The sequence below is a fragment of the Ptychodera flava genome, chromosome 13 (assembly GCF_041260155.1).
Source record: "Ptychodera flava strain L36383 chromosome 13, AS_Pfla_20210202, whole genome shotgun sequence".
Lineage (NCBI taxonomy): Eukaryota > Metazoa > Hemichordata > Enteropneusta > Ptychoderidae > Ptychodera > Ptychodera flava.
The window spans coordinates 31,889,231-31,910,008 of NC_091940.1; the positions used below are offsets into that span (position 1 = coordinate 31,889,231).

The 20,778-nt window shown below is 36.9% G+C and overlaps 1 protein-coding gene across 3 annotated transcripts in view; it reads right to left on the reverse strand.

The window, feature by feature from the left end:
- The window catches only part of LOC139148178 (calcium-transporting ATPase type 2C member 1-like), a 54,463-nt gene that overhangs the window by 17,317 nt on the left and 16,368 nt on the right, over positions 1–20,778 (reverse strand). For all 3 annotated transcript variants that reach the window (XM_070719487.1, XM_070719488.1, XM_070719489.1), the window contains exons 4-14: positions 18,878–18,913; positions 13,232–13,293; positions 10,627–10,735; positions 8,222–8,377; positions 5,953–6,021; positions 4,808–4,950; positions 3,920–4,044; positions 3,268–3,365; positions 2,956–3,051; positions 2,208–2,297; positions 590–851 (exon numbers count right to left, since the gene is read on the reverse strand). In XM_070719487.1, coding sequence (XP_070575588.1) covers positions 590–851; positions 2,208–2,297; positions 2,956–3,051; positions 3,268–3,365; positions 3,920–4,044; positions 4,808–4,950; positions 5,953–6,021; positions 8,222–8,377; positions 10,627–10,735; positions 13,232–13,293; positions 18,878–18,913 — 1,246 coding nt within the window. The remainder of the gene's footprint in view (positions 1–589; positions 852–2,207; positions 2,298–2,955; positions 3,052–3,267; positions 3,366–3,919; positions 4,045–4,807; positions 4,951–5,952; positions 6,022–8,221; positions 8,378–10,626; positions 10,736–13,231; positions 13,294–18,877; positions 18,914–20,778) is intronic.

Consider the following 20,778-nt stretch of genomic DNA (forward strand, 5'->3'; position numbering starts at 1 on the left):
CAGATGATAGCAGATCTTACAGAAAAACGCTTGAAGTTTTCAGTGACCTTTTGCTATTAAAGTTCTATTTGGTTGAGTCTTCCATTGAGACACAATACAAACTGACTATACTGACACGGTCAAAATATCATACAATATAGTTATAGCTGAGAAAGGTCAAGTCTACCCAGTAAAGTATACTGAAGTCGTGACAAGTGAGCTGAGGCAGTTAGAATTATTATGTATCTAGCATGACAATTCACTAAAAGTAAAGTTAATTTTCTGAAATGAGGAACTTTCAATTATAGAACACATTAGGCCTATGTACCGTATACTTTACACATAAAACTGTCACTATATATTCATTGTGCTCTGCCTTCACACTAATTCACTTTGCCATTGCATTTCTTATAAAAGAACCACTAAAAATGGACAGAAAAATTGTTTATCAATCTTGTAAGGGTAACAGGATGCTTTCCCCATTAATATTCACCAACCAGCACATTTCCAACCCACCTGTTGGGGCTAGGGTTAGGGCTAGGGTTAGGGTTTGCATCAAGTGGGTTAGTGTCTATGGGTACATGTCTCAACCCTGCGTAAATAAACCAACCTCTGAGTCCTGATCTTCCCATCATTTTGGCTTCACCACAATAACGTCCAATTTCCACGTCTGTCATGGGCAAGGCCTTTCCGTTGTAATTATAAGTTTTACACTGTGACAGTACCCTCTCCAGGGCACCTTTCATGAAGTACAGCTCCTCATCCGACGGATGGTTGACAGTCTTACACTTGACTGCCATCCATTTGGTTTCCGAGCTGAATGGAATTTCCATGGTTCTCAGGTACTGATCACGGACACCCTGCATATCCATCTGCAATTGGAAGACACTGACTTGTAAAACCTCTCAACGTTATACACTGGGGTTGATCCTATGCTTTCTATCATTTCTGGTATAGCTGGACACCTGATATGTGGGAATGGGGGGGGGGGGGGGGGGGGTTAATAGAAGGTTTAAATGTGTTCATGGAATGTTAATGATCGATAGATAAACTGATCATGAAAATAACTTTAATTGATGTTTTGTTAAGGTAGGACTCCCTCAGGGACAGATCATTAATACATGTAGTTTGACTCGAACGTTTAAACAGTCTTCAGGCCCACCACTTACCACTACAACAATAGAATGGCAATTCTATTGTTGTAGACTACTGTGACAAAAAGATGAAAATACTGCGACTGACAGTGAAACACCATCTGTGACAATACATGTGTAAATATGTATTCCATTACATATTTATGTGAAAGCAGTACCAAAAGATAAACTCTATTCTGCAAAGATAGTCTTCATTTAAGATAGAATGTGCCGCTGGGACAAACAGGACTCGCAAACTTTTACAAATCTTTTGTGATCTACCACTTCTTGGAGCTCATTTTGAAGCTCTTTGCGTGAGAAATGTTTCCACTGTCTTAGTTTTTCAAAAAATTTTATTCTTCCCCACAGAGTTAAAACAGGGATGGCGGCCATTTTGAATTTCAAATATTGGTTAATGTTAGATAATTTGTTTCTCTAGTCCAAACTTTGTTCGGTAACCCCTGATTTTATTCTTGATAAGGTAAGAGTATGGTTAAAGTTTCACTAAGGAAAGTTTGAGCAAATGTGTAAATCTTTAATTTTTGAGGTGCATCAGCACTACCTTAAATTAACTTATAAGTAACATATGGGAAAAATTGACAAAAACTACATGGAAGTACGATATCTGTGATGAAGATCAAAAACAACTGAAATATAATGTACTATGACCTGGACAGTGGACTGAAGTTGTTCAATGGACAAAATGATGAGGCTACGGAAGAAGCATAACAGACCAAAGTGAGCTAAGACTGACTCTTACAGATGCCTCTTTAGTTGTACAGAGTAAAAGTCATGCAACACTAGTAAATCAATTTTAACATCTGTCAAGTTCAAAAGTTAACCCTTAACAGAAAGAACAACAATACCCAAAGACTGGCAAGACTAGATTTTGATTGAAGTGTGTTTTGAAGAAATTTTATTTCTGTATGGCATGCGATAATAGAGTGAAGTAATGATTGGTTATTTTAAATATGATACTCATTTTACAAATAACTTTAAATTAATGTAAGATAATGACTTACAGGACACAGAAGAGTGATTACAGGAAAATCACTCTTGCTTTTGGATTTTGAAAAAGTAAAATTTTGACCTTACCTTCATGGCTAGTGCTAGCAAAGCGCCCTCTGTAGGTTGGCCATAGAGCACTTCATTACGTATTTCAGAATTGTTGCACACACATCCGACCTGGTCACAGTTGAAAAGGAATAGTACATGCATTATGATATGTGTAAAAAAAGCAAGGCATGAATTTCCCTGTCTTTGTGTCTGTCTGTTATGTTTTCAACATCTAATCCACTGTGTATGTTTAAAACTTTTGGATGCAATATGCCATTTTTCTATTAACCCTTTTCCTGCCGTACAGTGTCACTTCCCCATCAGCCAACTCAGTGGAAAGTGGTATTGAGCCAAAACCATACGTATTTCAACCCATTTGGCTTCGTCTGTTCCAACAGCTTTAGTCCATAAAAATAATGTTTACGTATCTGCGATTTCAAGTGCCTTCAAATGTTCAAATTTTTGTTAAAATGCACCAAATGGGACATATTGTGCTTCACCAGTTTTAACGAACTTGACCAGATAGTGAAATATGAACTTGGCACGAAAAGGGTTAAGATAAAAAGTTAGATTCAAGAGAAAAAAGCAAATGAAAAAATGTCCATTTTGTTGTTCAGATGAGATATTACCGCCTGAATGTGTCATTCTGATCACAGTTATACAAACAATTATTTCTGGAATGACTATATGCCTTTTTCAAATAATTAGATTATATGGATGGTATAGAAACAAAATACATCACAGACTGTCACTGCAAGAAGAAGGTTCTTTTGTAGAGTTGTCGTACCTCCACAACCCTGGCTATGGATGGATGGCTATACTCTTGAACTTCTTTGCTCTCACTCATGATCTCACCGATGCCGTTGTATCCAACACCAGTCACCTACAAAAGGGAAGTGTGGTAGGATGAGCGGAACTATATGATATCACAAAATTTCACAACGACAAATAATGTAAAACAAGCCCGCTGGTGTATGCGTAATTTATCATCAGTAGGACAATTTTTAAAGCACAAGTCAATGTGCTGCAATTTCAATAATGAGTAACGGAACCTGAGAAATGGATGGCTTTTCCAGCACTGATTTCTTGATATCCTTACCTCAGCGTATCTTCCATCTGATGTATAGAGAGCAGTGGCTGTCATTTCATTCTTTGTGAGCGTTCCAGTCTTATCAGAACATATGACAGTAACGCAACCTAGTTAAATCAGAGACAAAAATATCAAGATGAAGCATTTGTTGGAAATGTCATTGTGTCATTGTTGTAGGTGACAAACTGCGTTTCAATATGAAGCTGATCATGTACTTTTTGTCATAAGAAATCATGGGACCACCAAATTCTTTTGTTTGAACCAGCAGCTTTCGCCTTCCACTGCTCTGATTGACCAGTAAATACTATGTGGAACGCTCTTGCATTAATAAAGAATGTACACAGGAACAGAAATCTATCCTCCAAAATGTCTGAATAGTGCTGATACCAGTTCAGGAATACAAAATCCCGTTTCCAAATATACACATGTATTAATTGTTGATTTTCTTATTCTCAATTCTTTTGATTTTCTTATTCTACACTCTACAGTCATGTGCAATGTTGAGCGATGATGAATTCAAAAATGTGAACTGATTTACAGATAAACTATCCAACATTATTTTTTTTTCATTTCACCCGAAGTCTTGGAAGATTGAAGTCATGATGAAAAATTGATCAACTGATTCTTTGTAGTAACTATGACTTTGTGATTTGACACTTACCTAACGTTTCTACAATGGGTAGTTTCTTGACTATAGCATTTCTGTTAGCCATCCTCATTACGCCAAGCGCTAACGTAACAGTCACTACGATTGGTAAGCCTTCTGGAATGGCTGCAACTGCAAGGCTGTGAGGAGACACGGATAAGAAACAGAGTGCTGATTGTGTCCATTGTATGTCGTGTACTGGCTGACTGTAATATCCCTTTGAACCCGGCTCGGACGAAAATGTCCACATGATGTCATAGGGTACCAGGGGGTCAGGGTGTAAAGGGTTAAGGTATACTGCACCTCCAGGACAGATATTCAGACTCTCAAAATTTTACAATTCTTTTCTGCTCTACCACTTGTGGGGGTTCATTTTCAAGCTCATGATGTAAGAAAACTTTTCAGTCAAGTTTTTCAAAAATTGAAAATTGTATTTTTCTCCATAGAGTTAACACAGAGATGGCAGCCATTTTGAATTTTAAATGTCTGTAAATCTTAGTGATTTGTTTCCATAGTACCAAAATTTACACGGTGACCCTTGATTTTTGTTCTTGATTTTGTAAGAGAATGGTTGAAATATTCCTTCAGGAAAGTTTGAGAAAAAGTCTAAAAGTCTTAAAGTCTTTCGAGACGCATACTACCTTAAAGAAGTCAACAAAGTATATAGCAAGAGACAGACACATCTAACAAGTATTCTGCTTCAACATATTATGTCGTGATTGTTTAATAATGTTCGCAATATATTACAATACCATACCACCTCTAAATGTTGCAAATCATTGTGATTGTGTTGTCAACATTCATGAATGTTTATTATTTTAAGGTACATTGTATAAGGACAGAGTGAACACCATAAAATAAGATAATCACAATTGTGTCTTGCGAGAAGTGTTGTAGACATACCTGACACCGATTGTGAACATGTCAAGTAGTTTTCTGTTCTGTACCCAGCCAAGGAACATGATGCAACCAATGATACAGAATGAATAAAATGACAGCTGTTTACCAAGGATGCTCATGCTCTTCTGTAGAGGCGTCTTTGGAGCCTAAAAGAACACACAAAAAATTTAACAAATTTTGTTTTTTTTTGCTTTAAAAGGCATCTTACTTATTTGCCAACTAGTAGCTTTAAATTATCCTTGCCACAAGATAAAGGAAGTCTCATCTTTCATAATATTGACTACATGCGTCTGATATTTACAAGGAATCCTTTTGCTCTCAGGGGGCTACATGAAATTGGCCTTTCCAATGGCCCTTTCAATGGGGAAAGAATTGATTAAATAGGTGTACTAAATCATCCATTCAAAATTGATTTCTGATTAAAACATATATTATAACAACAACACAATGAGAGCCCTGGGAGATACACCCAGCATTCTATCCTCAAACCCTGATCCTGATACAGCTCCATTAACTGTAACTTTTCATGTATTTTTTCATTATTTTTCGTTTGATTGTAAAATATTGTTTCTTCTTTTATTTCCAAATAACGCTGAAATGCTTAGTCAACACTGCTTGTATGTGATATTAAATTATACCTTTATCAATACCAGCAAATTTTCTGATGTCATATCCCCAGATTATCACTGATAATATATCTAATTATCCAGCATTGTGGCCCCAGATGTTTTCTGCATCTACAAATTCCCTGGCATCACCAAAACTATAAAATAATAGCAATTATGTACCCCCTCTCCAAGCACATAATGGACTCAATCAAACTTTGCATTCTATAATGTACTTGGCTTCACCTTGTACATTATGTTGTCAAAAGTTTGCTTTTCTCCATTATAGGCCAGAAGGGGGCACATTATTGCTTAAGTAATGTCTGATATTTTTATCTTGACTAAAATTCATTGACAACAATGAAATGGCACATAGCACTCAATGTGTTGTGTCTCTAAGTCTAATACAGTGTATTGCAACATTCTTCAAAAAGGAAAAGGAGCTGTACTGGTTCTCTGGAACAAAATTATGAAAATATTACGAAAAGTTAAGAGCTATTGTTATCTTTGATTTTTTACTTATGATTTAAAAGTTTTAATTACCTCTTGGGCTTGCATCATTTTGAAAACTTCACCAAATTGTGAATACTCCCCCGTTCCTATGACAACACCCTGAAATGAAGTTAGAAATGTATATGACATTAGTTGACTGCCTCTGGTTGTATGAATCACGCATTTTATCAGCGTTTTTTTCACTTGATTGGGGGCACATACTGTTAAACCTTTGGATTGTTGGGCAAACTGCATATGTCTGTTTACTATTATGTATCTGGATAAAACAGAGTTACCCTGTCATATGGACTTTGATGGTGACTAGTTACTGAGAAATGAATTTGGTCTAGTGCTGAAAAGCATAGATACATGTATCAAGTACATGTTATCTTTGAAAATTTCGGTCATGGACTGAGATGCTATTTTTTATTTTATCACATGAACTGGCCCGAATTCCCACCTGTGTGACGTAGAACAGGACGGATAAGAAATCCGAATTACCCCTGTTGTACGTCATCAACTGGAACTTTTTTCTTGCATGGTACCGTTCATACATGCGGGTCGCGACGTGAACATAGACCGATTTGTCGTGATCGATGCCGTGCTCTCATGACACTTTTTCAAAAAAGGTGACCCGATAAATCCACACATGGAAACACAGAAGGCATGTCCAGCGAAATTTCGAGTCGCTAAAACTATAGCTGTTCCCGAGAATCGAATGGGGCTACCGCCGATCCAGTCGAGTCGCCTCGTAAGGCTCAATGTGGACGTCGTACCTGGCGATCCCGGTTGGCGATAAACCTGAAATCTTCACCTCAACGGAAGTTCAACTGAATAAATTATGAGTACAGTGTAATCTTCGGGAAAGTGACATACAGGCACAAGCATAAAGTCATTCGACTAACAACGATAAATTTCCTTCATCATACAAAAAATTCCGTAAATTCTTGCTCGGAATCAAACCTCTAGTGCGGTGTAAGGCTGTAGCGCTAGCGAAGACATCAACTGTTGAGCTGTAAATGCATTGCAGCGCTGTGGAATCCGATGTACTTCGAAAGTTGACTCAGATAACACTCAAAACAGATTCCGTCAAGTAAAATTAGGATGTATCTACGGGTGTGATATATGTCGCTGCAAACATCAAAGTCGAAAACACTGACGACCGAGATCAAGATAAACGAGTTGACACCGGCATTGCAGAGACCGGTGACGGCAGCGTTGCTGTGGGCATAAACATGCAATGAGGTACACTACACTCTGTGTGTCATCGAACGGAATCTTTCGCGCTCGCCACGGTCGTAAACTTGTGTGATATTTTGAAAAGCCACGGAATCTCTGAGAATGAGAATTACTGTGTCGTTGTATTTACTTCATAAATCTATTTGTAAATATTCTGAATAACTCTCAATACTATGGCTATCCGTCGCTAGCACGATGAAAGTTGTGTCCACCGTACCGATGGCTGACTTGCCTTGGCATCGGTACAGCGCGAGACAATGATTGACAGGTTCACGTGACCGAATCCGTACATCTGATTGGTGGAGATACCATTTGATGTAGCAAATTTCAGCTTGATGGGATTTATGAATGAAAGTATCTCCTGGGTGACGGGCCGCTTTACTCTTTAAACGAAAGTAATCTGCGTAAGTAAATCACAAATCGCGACGAAATTCATGCAATTTGTTACGATAATTTTGATACATTCACGTCAAAAGAAAAATAAGAAGACTGTTCATGTGATAAATATATAATTCCATTGTATTTTTCTCTGTTCGACGTCATCGTATACTCGTGTTTTTCGCAGAGCCGCACAACTTCTTGCCTTCGGCTCGAAGTTGTACGGCTCCGCGAAAAACACTCGTATACGATGACGTCAAACAGAGAAAAATACCATGGGATTATATATAAGTATTGACATTAAATTGCTGTTTACATAGACATGACAGCGGCTGTCCTGCACAAGGACAGTACATTTGAACATGAATGCCTGTAGAAATGCGGTGTATATCAGACATGCAGGATATCACTGATTTAAAGTGGACATCGTTACCATGACGCACAAGGGATGAAAACTTTAGGGTTACAATTGGGTATTCACAAGAGCACAACAAACTAAAGGCATATTTAAAGTTCATGGATCCACACATATTTCCATGGTCATGTAGAAACTGTTTTGGACAGAAAGTTGCAAGCCACTGGTTATAAGATCTAATCATCTAATGGGTCTGCAACAGACATGTGATCAGTTTCACATCACTTGATTAGAATACTGGTATCAAGAATTTCATGAGTGACAGCCATTTCTCATTTTACTACTTACCTTCCCCCTGCCACATCTAACCAAAGTACCCATGAATCCAATGTTCTTCTGCGTTGTCAGCTTGCCATTGTTGTGTCTCGGTTGCTGAACGGTGGTTTTGTTGGTGGGTTTTGTTTCACCTGTGAAACCGGACTCATCAACAGCTAAGTCAACAGCCTTGAAAGTTAAAGAAGAAAAAATTTCTCCACAGAGTTAACACACGGACAGCGGCCATTCTGAATTGCAAATATCGGTAAATATTACACAATTTGCTTCCCTTATACCAAACTTTACACAGTGATATCTGATTTTCATTCTTGATTTTGTAAGAGAATGGTTGAAAGTTTCATTTAGGAAAGTCTGAGCAAAAGTTGTGTGTCTTTCATCATAATGAACTCCTAACATGACAGATTTCGATTTTATTGTATAAGTCCCTGTGCTGTCTCATGATGAATTCTACAAGGATGTGACCTGATCTAGAATTGTCTAAAGCCAGATGTGTCCAACAGTGTGATTGATTCAACACTTAGCATCACTTACTCTCAATAATTCAGTAAGAAATCATGTCATCAGGAAGTACTCATAAAATCTTTGTCTTTAATTTCCATTTGAATGTACCCCTTAATGATGCAAAGCAATTTTCACATTTTCTGATATTGTCTTTTGTTCCTCATGAAGGACACTTGAGAAGCACGAATGGTCTTCCGAAGAGCATACATGTATGCAAGGTGGCGTGATGGACACTGATGTTGAGAGAAATGCCACTTCATCAATAAAGGCAAAAAGTTTACAGACAGATACATATACTGTATACATATAGACACTGCAGCTTCATGCCAACTGTAGAATTGCTCCGTCACACTGACCCATACCATACTGTACAAACACAGAGTTTCCACTGTAACAGTTTCTGAGGGCACAGAATTATTTGTAGCACAGTTGAAATCAATGCTGCAAATCAGAGCAACACATGATGACTACACTGTATACACAACTACTGCACTAATCACTGACAAGGTTAGACTTTGTGATACCGAGTGTTTCAATAACACTGGTCACAGAGAGTATATTATTAACTGCTGGGGAGCAAATGAGAGCCCCACTTGCATGCTGACACGTATCCTGAATTAGCCTTATCCAGTTTATTTGTAGGCTGGAATAATTTTTTCATTGGAAGGTTTTGTATGTACTTGAAGACCACCGGCTACATCTGTAATCTGTATTTGTCTGAGGGTGCTTTTAATGGTGAACGAATACAAACATACATGTACCCCAGTGTTTCATCTAGAGAAGGCGACGGGGGGGGGATTCCCCCTCTGTTGACATGCTGGCACCCCCAGGTAATTTGTCAAGGGGGGACCAGCCCCCATGAAATGGTGCGAGTCACATGTTAGAGATACAAGTATCGGTAGAACATATGAACTGGTGAAATCCCCCTAACTTTTCTGGTAAAGGGGGAAAATCCCCCCTGTTGATGCCATCCTGGATGAAACACTGGTACCCCTAAGATAGTATTAAATTGTACTGTAGCTTAGCATGGACCCAGTGTTCTGCGGTCATCCCAACTTGGCTCCCTAGTTTGATATGGTGATATTTGTAGTATCAACTTCATTTCTCTGACAGATTCTTCTCTCATCCAATTTTCAGCAGTGATGGGTTTTGAATCACCTTGATAAATTGGATGGATGATGTAACTCACGGGATACATAGATAACAGGGTTATCAGACCTGCAGAGCCACATGGCGTTTGAGAATTGGAATTCACACTGAGTGATGAATGGTCCAGTTCTAATAACTTCACACACAATTGATGTCTTGGTTGCATCAGCTCTCAGCGCAATGCCGATGATTGATGGCAAATGCTTGCATATTGCCATGAATGATGGTGAAACTAGCACTGGTTGGGATTGTAGGTTTGCTACCAAATCATACATTATGTGAGAAACATTTGGCTGCTGCTACATCTTACATATTCAGAAACTTTCATCTGTTAAGCATCTCACTGCTGCAGCTTAAAGTCAGGGCCCTTCACATGTGTTTTTTACAGATTTAATTATATTATTAATTGTAACAGAGCATGATTTGAGTCACTCTCGTGCATGTAATATCTGCAAATCATGCAAATTTAACTTGTTGGACTTTCTGTCGGATGCAGCCGATGTGGCCTGAATGATGCTATTTTTTAGTAATGACAATCCTTACTCAATCAACCTGAGCTAGTTCGAGCTCTTTCAGCCATTGGATGGTCACCAGCACACACAGAAACCACAAGGAAAGGTTTGAGAAACGAGGTTCTAAAGCAGTTTTTGAGAAATAATGTTTACAGACAGACAGACTGACATATGGACGTACAGACAGCAGAACGACATCAGTTCCCCTATATAAACACCAGTGCCAACCTTCTTACTGAGACTGGCATAACTTACCTCCAGTAACCTCATATCTGCAGGAACCCTATCACCAACAGATAATTGCACTATGTCTCCGGGAACTAGACTACGAGCTAGAAAATCTTGAAGCTGGCCATCTCGTATGCTGTGAAATCAGACATACAATATTCATCTAATGAAACTTCCCGTAATAAAAGGGTCTTTTAAGAAATATGATAAGGTGTATTAAATTGATATTTATCAATATGAACAAATTTTAAATGACAGTTGTCTTTATTGGAGAAGGTTTTAATATTATTGTACACTCATTTTAATCATGATATTGTCTGACCATTTATCTAATCGTCTCAAAACGGACGAACTACGAGCAGACCTATGAGCTCGTACGAGCGAAGTACGAGTGACGTAATGTGCTGTACTTTCAAAGTACGAGTGACGTAATGCAGGTCCCAAAATCGACAAAGTGAGCGTCAAGCTGAGCAAGGAAAAACAAAAACAGCGTCGAACTGAGCGTTGAAAAAAAAAAGACAAAATAGGATTCGAAATGAACGTAGAAACATGCCAAACAGAATGTCAAAGAGGGGTTGACCCGTACGTACAGACTCGTCCGAAAGTCAAAGCCTAAAAGTATTCCTCCGCACTGCACTGAACCCGCTCTCACAACCAAAAAAATAATCATACGAAGTTCACACCCGCTCCTACTTCCGAGTTTCAAATATACACAGAAAATGTGTCTAAGCGTTCGTTTGTCGTAAAATCCTTTCACATAAACAAAAATCTTTAATCCATGGAATACAACATAGTCCTAAGCGTATTCATAAAAAATTAGGTCAAAAGGCATGTGTGACTTATAGCTTGCATACGTCACTCGTAATATGAAAGTACGAGCCAGTACATGTACTTCTGCTCGTACAATGTCAATTTCGAGACAATTACATACCTCGTCTGACGGAGTATGTGATTTCTTTACATATTTTCAGCGACATAATATAAAGTGGCTTCTACAATTTCTCCTTCTTTACACAAACTCATACCCATCCTTTGTTATGAGCTTATTTTTCTGAGACCATCAGATCAAAGAGTATCCATGGAGATATTTTAAAAGACAATATCAGTTTCATGCTAGTTTGTCTGTAGATGCTAGTATACCAGTCATGTTTATCACTCCAAACTTCAACAGATTTGGAAACCTTATCTGCTCTTTTTTGCTGCTAGTATTGATTAAGCAAACCATGAACTGTGTGGACCAGTATCTCGGAGTATCTCAGGGGATTATACCAGTATCCTTTCAGTGTGTTTGAAAGATTAATAGCAGAGATCTGTATTATTCAGGTGATGTGCAGATTACAAAAAAACGAAACTGAATTTAGGTTTCAAATTACTGAGCAACAGCTTCAGTATACTATAATACCGATGGCTTCAACTGCTGGTAGATAAAATGTTAAAATGTCTGTATAATGTTAGTTAACATTGCTGAGATGGTATCTTGAATAAGCAGATATAACTTTACAAGAAAATAAAAATTGAATGATGAAATTTAGACATTTTAAGTCATCCATATGAAATAATAATCTCTTTCATGCAGTCGGCATTTCCAACACAGAATTTCTGATCTATTGAATTTTTTCTCCTTCTCATACATGTCAAATAATGCATTCATATCACACTGTGGCTGGATGTTTATCTAGGTAATATAAACTAAAATGTTCCATCTTGATGAAAAAATGCATTAGTGAGTAATAACTCAAATACCAGGTCGGCCTGGGGGAATTTTAATACGGCGGATTTTTTATGACTCAAGATTGGACTCTCATTCAAGTACACACAGTACAGTGATAAATTGGGTCCAGTAATGAAAAGCATAGATATCAACTACAAAGAGACAAGGCACAAGAGAGTTCAAAATGATGATCTAATTTTGTGCTATCTTTTGGTTTTGCTATCGGTCATTCTTGATAAAATAATGAACAAAAACTTCTTGACTCGCATTTCCATTTTATTCCATACACAACGGTGCATGTTTTTCCCACTAGGATTCAGAAGAAAGACGTTATTTAATCAAATTCAGGGTGAAATTTGCAGAAGCTTTAGCGTTGGATATGCCGGGCAAACAGTACGGTGTCAGCTGTTAGTGTATGCAGGCCATCATGACGAACAAAGCCCTGCAATTTGTCAGTGTGATTTCAAACCCTGATTACCGACGCAATGAAGAGTGAAAATCCGGTTCTGCTTGATTACACCGACTATAAATTTGACACAAAACATCATTCACGAGAGTTTCACGAGTAACTATCATCTCAAGCTTCTCTCACTCAGGGAAGAGCTTATTTTGATGATAAAATATTCTCCAGTGATTCCAAAGGTTGCTTTGTTGTTGATTAATAATCCTGTATGCACAGAACTCTACTTCTTTAAAAAAACTTACTGATTCAGAATTGTATTTTGTGGTAAAAACTATGCACTTACATAACAACAAAAAATACAAAACTCATTACACTCACATGCTGCATCCAATGCACTGATGAAATTTTGGTTTTGTAAAACAAATATCCACCATAGACAAACGCAGTGATTCTCAAAATATTGGCATTCACGCTAAAAGTAGCAAGAGAAGTACAATATAAACATTATTTCTACTCACCAATGGCATGACGGAGGGACTAATTTTGTGAGTGCTTCCAGTGATTTTTCTGATCTGTACTCCTGTGGACGGAAAACGTGGAAAAAATTTGCTAAAAATGACAGCTAAAAATAGCGTGTCACATGTTACCCTAGTCAAATATGTGGCATCCACACCGGTAAATATGCAAATATCAATGAGATTTATGAGTTGGTCATGGGATTATGTGTCAATTTTTAGATCATTTTCAGGGACTATTGCTGTTTAACCAATACTAAAGATCACGTATGCTAATTTTCTTATTTCTCTTCCATCACAAGGAAACCACTGTGAGTAGTTTGGTCTGACCCGGAACTATCTTGGAATTCAAATGTGGATTGCAACTAAAGTGGTCAATAAACTCTCCTATGATTACAGTAATACGCATTTCATATGCAAATATTCGAAAAATGTAAATTGAAACAAAAATAAATATAGTGTACTATCTGATGTGCACGAATATTCTGCATTAATAATGGTTCATTATCTCTGGTTATGCATACTTAAACAATACTCATTGACAAACTTTGTATAAATGAATCCAAAACCTGTCATGGTTCAATCATTACATGAAACTGCTTTTCACATATGTACCTCTTAGGATTATGTCGAATTACATTATGGGTCAGTACTAACTATTCGTTAAGCTTGGCTGCATCTTTCGATGTATTTGCAAGACTTTTTGTTCTCTTTGTGAAATCCAGTTTCTTGTTCTGGTTAAAAATCGTGATGAAGTGCCCAGTGTTCGACTCGTCAACACAACCTGTACATGTGTGTGATGTTCAATCGATGTCACGGTCGACAAATTATTTTTTTCTCTGGACCCAGCACTGGAATTCGCTTTTTGACAATATCATTGTGTATTGACCACAATATATGCCAAACTAGACTTCATTTATAGACGATACATTGCATGCTGTAGAACATGCATTGTGCTGGCAAGGCTTTTATAGAGGAGACAAACTTTTACGGAGAAGAAAAAAATTTTTTCTCAGACAAAAATGATGAAAATATCTAAAGTTGAGGCTGTAGTCCCTTCACATCTGGCAACTATGGTAACTGCAGTAAATGGGTCCAGGTTACACCAAGTACTGCCACAGAGGGCGCCCTGCATGAATATAGTTTAACAGTAACTGACATGATCAATATGATTGCTGAACATCTGCCACTGGAGATAATACAGATTTTCTACACATACGTCGGTACCTTCACAAGAGACAGCATATGTATCTTTTAGTAATTACTTTTTAGCAATTCTGTGATATATAGCAACCTACGTGTAATATTAGTGACACTGCCATAGTTTGAAAACACTATCCAGTTCATTGGCCTGCACGCTGCAGTGGCCGATTGAAGTCTCGAGTTATCAATAACACTGTAAAATGTGCATTTGCACTATCTTATTTGACAAATGCTTTAAACAGGCATTTTAAAGCCCTACTAGCTGTATCTCTTGAAATTTGGTGACCTCAAAATATCTTTCTATTCTCTCCTGGTTTTCTCTGAATTCTACCGTCTGAAGGGATGTGGACTTTTACTGCATTAGGAAACCATTCCTTTGTGAAACATTTGACGCGTAAATTCACATTTTAACGGTCATTTTGATTTCCCGCCATTTTCAAAAGTTTGGTAATATTACAAAGGAAACATAACATTCAATGTCAAAGTTGAAAACATTAACCCTATGCATTACATTGAACTACTCTGTGCAGTTTATGTGAAAATTTCAGTGCAGATATGCACAGTATCCACGGTTTTTGCTTTTTCACAAGGGGCTGCGATTCATTGAGTGGGCGCACATTTAATCGCAGTGTAATCTTTATCTTGTTCAAAATTGCACATACAGTCCCAGCGGGTAGTTAATAATAAGTGTACTCGCACACCTAAATTAGTACATGCGCACAAACTTATTTTACTTTGAAAGTAAAATCATAAAAATAATGCTAAAAGACACAGCTAGTGGGGTTTAATTGGCTGTCAAAACAGAACAACATACAGTTGATATTTAACACAGACTTAAAATGCAGTGAATTTGCAGAGCAGGTACAGTACTGGTATGGTATTTTGCAAGTTGGAAATTTCCATAGCAAAAACTTTCAGTAATAATTATGAAATTATAGCACTCTATGGGCCCTCATTACTTTCAGAAAAAAATTTTTCATTAAAATAGCATTTCAGCATGTTTATTATATTCCTTATCCTCAGGTCGAGTGATGGAAAGTTAGATAAACTATCATAATTGGCCATTTTTGCCCAGCGGTATTATCCCAGACATGCAAAGTAGCAGCACTCAAAATCTGAAAAAGTTTTGTGCATGATCTTGGCAATGATATTTGTGAAAATGTGAAATTCTGCATAACTCTCTCACATCACCCTGAAGTGCTATCAGTTTGGAATATGAACTGCATCATGACATTTCACTGAGAGACGGCACTTGTACTCTGTGCAGTACTATGGTATTTGCCAGACATGTAATCCACCATGTATGCCTGGTAAAAGAGTAGAGCAGCCAAAGTTAGTGAGAGAGGAGACCAGGCTGCAATATTTATATGTCCAGACGACCCTGTTCACCCTGCACTCAATTTACAAAGTCCCATAACTCAAGAATAAGCAATGAGATTAAAACTAAGATTAATTGGTTAAAAAGTGGACAGCTTGGGTTGGAGGGTTGCCCTCAGTTGGATAGGTCAAGCCTCAACAATTGACATGTTGTAGTCAAAGTACTAGGATACAAGCAGCATAATTGATATAAAGACTCATTAAAATAAATCTGAGAATCAACATAAAAAAAATATAAATAATAGTTTTTTTATCTTGCAGGGCGTTATGGATGACAAAAACACAACACATACATGTAGTATTTCAACAGCCCTGATTTGAAGGCCTTAAAAACTAAACATGAGCCGAATTTTTTATGAGGTGCAAACACTATCTCTATTTAGTTCTATGGTGTCAACCCTCTCATAAATTTAGATTTGACATTTGAATGAGAGGAAACACATTGAGTTCTTCGAAAATACTCATGTCAACACAAGTCAATCTGACATGGGCAGTTTGACTTACTCTGGAAAAATTGTTTTAATTTTGAAGACACTAATGACAGAAAAAATTACTAATCTGCTGAAATATATCAGGTTTCAGAAGTATGAAAATAGAAATACCTGTTCTAATAATTTATGGTACACATATTTTATAATGATGACAAGTTTTCATTTTATATATATATTTACAAATGGAAAAACATTACACAACACATATCAGAACAACCACTAATTTGCCAATTTTCATATTTGTGTTGTACTGAACATCACTGTTCATCTGAAACCTCTGGAAAGATATGAGAAATGAATGTTGTGATGTGAAACAGTTGACAGACAGGGAGTGTAATTGTTGATGTCCACAACAATGACACCAGTATATATGCAGACTGGTGATTGGGTACTGAGCATAAAACATCAAACCAAACAGTTCTAGTGGTTGAGATATTTTAGGCTGCCTACTCACTGAAAATTGAGCACACTTTCAGCATACTTCAGTCTGGTAACTGTGACCTATGACCTTTTGGGAGAAACATGGATATACATGACTCTTTCTAAAAATGATAAACTTATACCTCTGTCTCATTGTTTTCCTATCTGGAACTAGACTAGCTGAAAGGAACTGCAGAGCAATTTCATGAGATTTGTGATCATTAGATAAGTAGTCATCAATCATTGATCACTAGGGGATTTCACGTTGCTTGGTAGAAATTGAAGAATGAGTTGGCCGTTTAATTAAAGAGATCTGATGAGGTCATGTTGAGGCCATTGATCCAAGCCCAGGACAAAGGAGAGAGCAGTGTGAATTACTGTCCTGTTTTTACAGAAGATAACACATTTTACAGAGTTATCTTAGCAGCCATTGGTTTGCTATCTAGTTTCTCCAACTGTGGTGTCAGTCACGGACACCTGTTCTTTGAAATGCATGGGTATCACAATGCATTATGGGTACTCCTACACTACATATACTTTTTCAAACTCCTGTACAAAGAAGTCAAGGGGCAATCTTTACTCTCACTTTCATATATATATTTTGGAAAATTGTAAATCACCTTGAAGAAATTATGGATTTCAAACACATGAACTTCTTTGTGAAATATTTACTCTTCCTCAGACAGACATTTGGCAAATTACAGAAAATTTAAGCATCATTTATGACTGTTGATGTTCTGCCATGTTGCAATGTTGTCTTTCTGATTTGTCAACATACACACAGCCAGCTGTCTGCCAGTTAACGTAAGGCTTCTATGACCATATGGTGGACTTCAATATCTCTCTCATTTTGGACAACACAGATCTCAGGGTATTGAAAGCACAAGGCAGATAAGCAAATATTAAAACTTTTTCTGGACATAATTGTGATGTTTTACAGAGGAAAGGATACACCTTGTGACATTTCTTTTGATAATTTTAATCTTACAAGAAATTCAATTTTTTTCCCAAATATTATTCCCATCAATCCTTGCTGAGAAATAATATAGTCACACTGTAATATAAGAACTGTTCAAAGGCGTACTGTATGCAGACTTTGAGGGCGTAATGTCTAGAATACATTATTTAAAAATTACATCAATAAAATAATTGTGTCAGGTGTACAATAGCTTCAGAGGCTAGTCTCAATGGCCAATGACTGAGCACACTTCACTTGGCAGCGTAAAATAAATCCCTCCTTACACGACACAAAATGAATAAAATGTTTGAGAAAGATGGTTACTGTCCCCTTAATGTTTAGAAGCTCTTGGGAAACAATATAGGGATATTTATGTTAAATTTTTGTTGTATTCCTTTCACTGTAGGCTTATGACATACATGTATGGAAGTAAACTTAGTGAAATTATTTATCATTGAGATGACCAAAGAATCACATATTTTATGTTCAGTATTCCTCACATCCATAAATTTAGGTCGGTGTCAAGAGAATGCTTTTAAAGAGCACCATATATTTACTTTATTACATGTCAGTGCGTATGTGTACACACAATATTTCAAACATACTGCCCGCACATCATTTACATTCAATGGACCACCATCCTGACTCAAGGATAAACTCTTTTGCAGGACGAGTGGTGGAAATGGAGGTGCTGTCATTTGTATGGCAGTATAGATTTTTCACTTTCTGCTTGATGAGCATTGGAATTTGAATAGAATATGAATATTAATTAATTTATAGTCAATGACTTCATAATGAAATATGGGTTAGTCAATTTCATCTTCATAATAAGAAAAATTACTATGTCAGCAGTTTTTGATGTTTTTGCCCAAAGGAAAAGATTGAGAGTAACATCATATTCTAATTTCAGCTGTTGCTAACGAGGCAATGTGAAAGGTCTGGGGAATGTACTGACAGTAGACACGACACTATGAGCAATGCGCTATGCAATCCTGTGGAAATGGTCAAATATAAATCCATCAACAATATTTTTGAAATTTTAAAATTTGACACACATCATTGTACCAATCTTCTTTCTCTAACCCCTCCCCCAAAAGTTTAAGGGTCAAGGTTCAAGATTTTACCATTTTAATTCTGAACTTTCTCTACAAAGTCTTCAGGGTACTATAAATGTTGAATATGTTATTATAGTGAACTTACCTGTACAAATGCCACTGTTACAACAATGATGATAGCCTGAAAGAAGAAAATAAGACAAGCTTACTATAGTAACCTTCAAAAAGCCATATTTTGTAGTATTTTTACAATCATGTGTACAAACCTATTAAACTTCAATTCAATTCACTTCAATTCAATTCAATTAGCCAGCTGTAAAATTAAATGAGATCAGGAACCAGAAATGAAAATAACTGGTGATAATTCTTAATGAAGTGAGAATTTTAGCTTCCCGTTTTCATGGAACATTTAAACATTTTTACATTTAATACATCTATTAAAAACACTGCAATTATACGATGTCACTCAAATTTGATCAGAATTGGTATATACCAGTATGGGTACCAAAGATCAACAATAAATGTTGTTTCTATCTGTTCAGTGCAGGAAAATTCTACGTTGATGTTATGACAATGATTTCTGCACAGTACAACCAGAAAAACAACAGGAAATATTTAAACCAGAAAAACAAGAATGACAAAAGTAATTAAGGCCCGAAACTTTAGGTACTGGAGGTCAACTTTAGCAACATGCATAGCAGAAAGGCAGCTAGCCCCCCTCTAAGTTTGACCACAGACGGTCTTCCTCCCCTCTACTGACGGTCTTCCTCCCCTCTACTGTCTATGGTTTGAGAAGGTCTGTTAATATGTAACAGTTCATAAACAATGACAGGAAATGACTCAAGTCAGTGGAGTAAGCCTGTTTCAAGCCTGTTTCAGAATTTCGCTTTTCCTTACCTCATTTGCACATTTTTGACACTGACGTGTTCATTTGAACAAATTCACATCTCAACCCCTACATCTACCTGTACACCAAATACTGAGACAGTAGCTTTGGCGCTATGGGAGCCTTTGCGTGTGACGGACATACATCCGCACATACCCACAAATATACAGACACAGACGCCACTCAGACTCATCATATAAGCTCTTTTTGGTATTTATATATAAAACAAATATGAATTAAAAATCAAAAAGTAAGGCATGGCGTTATAAAAACTGAACCACATTTTTTTCAAGTCTCTGATTCGGATATATGCACATGTCAAAACATCGTCTGATGTGACAGCAAATGTCAGCATTTTAAAATAATCCTCTCTGGCTTTCTAACAGTCAACACTCAAAAGAGAAAGACATTTACATATAGGCCTTTGATAATGACAAAAAGCAAGCGTTTGAAATCATCCAATAAACTTGAAATTAAATGTACTGAATGCAGAACTGCTGAGAAATTTGGTGCAAAAGCACAGCTGGTGATCTCAGTGCATTGTTAGTTAGGCGTATAATGTAATAGAATATATCATGGGAATACACAGCTGTTCGGATTACAGTCCTTTGATGGTGGCCATATTGTACAGCTGATAATCCATGCGCTATCAAGTATCTGACACACTATTCATGATAAATTATGAATGATATCTGTCCTATCCTATCCTATCTCAGAAGTCCTGTTATATCCAACCCTGATTATCTCTCTCTGGTAAAGCACAAATCTGTGCACCACATTTTTCACATATTTATAGATTCTCTGCTGAAAATTGTAATAAAGTTTGCCTGATAAAAACTCACGCTTTCCCATGGGAAGATTTAGATCAGGAAACTTTCATTGGAATAGACAAGCCTTGACCTAAAACACATTAACAGGGAAAAATACACTGTATTACAAAGGCTAAATGCACCTGAGGGACAGATTTTCAGATTCAAAATCTTACAATTCTAAATGAGTCTACAACTAATGAGGGGTCATTTTGAAACCTGTACAGAAAAATAAATTTTCACCATTTCACATTTGTGCAAATCAAAATGTTAATTTTTTTCATAGATCTAACACAACTTTGCAAATCTATCTATCTATCTATCTCTATGTGTGTGTGTATATATATATAT